Source organism: Oratosquilla oratoria, chromosome 22, assembly GCF_046742065.1.
Source record: "Oratosquilla oratoria isolate Oo_2021 chromosome 22, ASM4674206v1, whole genome shotgun sequence".
Classification (NCBI taxonomy): domain Eukaryota; kingdom Metazoa; phylum Arthropoda; class Malacostraca; order Stomatopoda; family Squillidae; genus Oratosquilla; species Oratosquilla oratoria.
Window position 1 is genome coordinate 19,133,502 of NC_134798.1, and position 2,354 is coordinate 19,135,855.

General features: G+C 48.1%; 1 protein-coding gene across 1 annotated transcript in view; it reads left to right on the forward strand.

Annotated features, from left to right (window-relative positions):
- Positions 1–691: 691 nt before the first annotated feature.
- The window catches only part of LOC143037299 (uncharacterized), a 2,914-nt gene continuing 1,251 nt past the window's right edge, over positions 692–2,354 (forward strand). Inside the window, exon 1 of the mRNA XM_076205434.1 lies at positions 692–2,354. This exon is cut by the window's right edge and continues 226 nt beyond it. Coding sequence (XP_076061549.1) covers positions 692–2,354 — 1,663 coding nt within the window.

Genomic DNA, 2,354 nt, shown 5'->3' on the forward strand with positions numbered 1-2,354 from the left:
AGACGAAGAGAGATGGAAGGTGTCAAGCCCGTATCTTTAACAAATAAGGTTGAGAGCACCTCCACTAAGGGCAAGGCCCAGGATGAGTGTGAAGCCAAAGCCGTGGCATTGATGAGTTATATAGGTAACAGCCCATCAGAGATGGATGGGGGTAAAGTAGATGAATTGAAGGTTAAACTTAAACCTCACTTAAAGGGATATCAGCCATTTTTATTCCAAGGCTGGATATCCATAGGAGGAGACCGGAAACGAGTCACCATCCTACGGGACTCGGGAGCCCTCCAGTCCCTAATACTGAGTAGTCTGGTGAAAAGTCCAGCGGTTGGAGGGAGTGTAACGGTAAGTTCCCTAGGGGGCCTAGCCAAGGTGCCTCTAGTATCCATAGACCTACAGTCGCCTCTCTACGAGGGACAGGCTATGGTAGGGATGGTAGATGAATTACCAGTTGTAGGTGTGGATGTTATATTAGGAAATGATTTGGTTGGTGGGAAGATGTGTCCCACACCCATAGTTTCGGAGGTACCGGTTGTTTCGGAAGAGACCGAGCAACTAGAGACAGCACCCGGGGTTATTTCCGGTTTGCGCTGTTACGAGGGCGATGGCAGCACAAAGGGAGTGGTCTAAGGACCAGGTGAGACCAGTAAGGGTCTCGAGTGGGGAAAACTGTGAAAAATCTGAATGTGAGGACAGTATGAACCCCGAGGAAGGACTCCCAAGTGAGGAAACCCAGGTCGAAGCAGAGTTTGACCTGAAGCCTCTGTTCCAGGAGGAACAAGTAAGTGAAACCGATGTGTATGACTTGACTCGCTTGTTTATGGAAAAGAAACAGGCGGGCACAAGATGTCTCAGTGACTTGCAGAGTGTCGATCCCGACTTACGGGAACTATATGAAAGGGTAGAGAGTGGTAGTGAACTATCAGAGGAGTATTACTTGGACAAGGGAGTACTATTCCGCCGATGGGTGGAAAGTACCTGCCCCACTGATGATGCAGTGTGGTCCGAGAGACGGCAAATTATGTTGCCGAGGGTCTACCGGAAAGAAGTTCTACGGCTAGGGCATGATAGTCCCCTTTCTGGACATTTGGGTGTACGCAAAACTTTAGACCGTATCTGGCAACATTTCTATTGGCCAGGGATTAGAAGGGATGTGGCACAGCACTGTCGTACTTGCCACACTTGCCAGTTGGTAGGAAAACCAAACCAACCTGTACCTGTAGCCCCTTTGAAACCAATCCCTGTAGGAGAGGAACCCTTTGCTAAGGTTATCGTGGATATAGTGGGACCGTTGCCTAAGACTGCTAGGGGACATGAGTATATTCTCACTTTGATGGATACATTTTCTAGGTACCCCGAGGCGATACCACTACGTAAAGTGCGCGCCAAAGTGGTGTTGCATGAGCTGATTAGCTTCTTTACGAAGTGGGGACTACCTCGCGAGTTACAGACAGACCAGGGTTCTGTGTTTTTATCTAGAGAGGTTATGCAGAGTTTGGGAGCACTGGGGATAACGAAAGTGACGTCAAGTGCTTACCATCCTCAGAGTCAAGGTGCCCTTGAACGGTACCATCAAACGTTAAAAACAATGTTGAGGAAATGGTGCTTAGAAAATGATACGGGGTGGGACCAAGCCTTACCATACCTGTTGTTTGCAGTGCGTGAGGTACCTAACGAATCGTTGGGCCTCTCGCCTTTTGCATTAGTTTTCGGGCACGAGGTTCGAGGACCTCTTAAAGTCCTGAAAGAATGTTTATTGAAAGAGCATAGTTCTGCCTCTAAGGACATGTCGAAGTCGGTGACTGACATGAAAGGTAAGTTGGCCGCGTGTTGGGAAATGGCCAAAGAAAATTTAATGAGTGCTCAGGAAAGAATGAAACGACATTATGACAGAAATGCCAAAGTACGGGAATTTAATCCCGGTGATAGTGTGTTGGCCCTGCTGCCTTTTCAAGGTAACCCCTTAAGGGCAAAGTTCAGTGGACCCTATGAGGTAGTGAAACGAGTAGGGGAACTAAACTATATTGTTGCCACTCCAGATCGGAGACGGAGTCAACAATTATGCCATATAAATATGTTAAAGTTGTATCGAGAAAGGGAGCAGAACCCGGTGGGTGAAACTGTCGCGAGTGTTTGTACGGTTTCTCTCATGCATGAAGTAGACGAGGACACTATTTCCCCCACCTTAGAGATGCCGTGGAAGGAGAATGCAGGAGGGTGGCCCCAGGTAGTGGATAAGCTGGACCACCTCACGGCTACACAACGGGAGGACTTAACTGCCTTATTAAGTAAGTATCAGGAGGTCTTTCGAGATACTCCTGGAAAGACTGACCTAATTCTGCATGATGTTGATGTAGGAG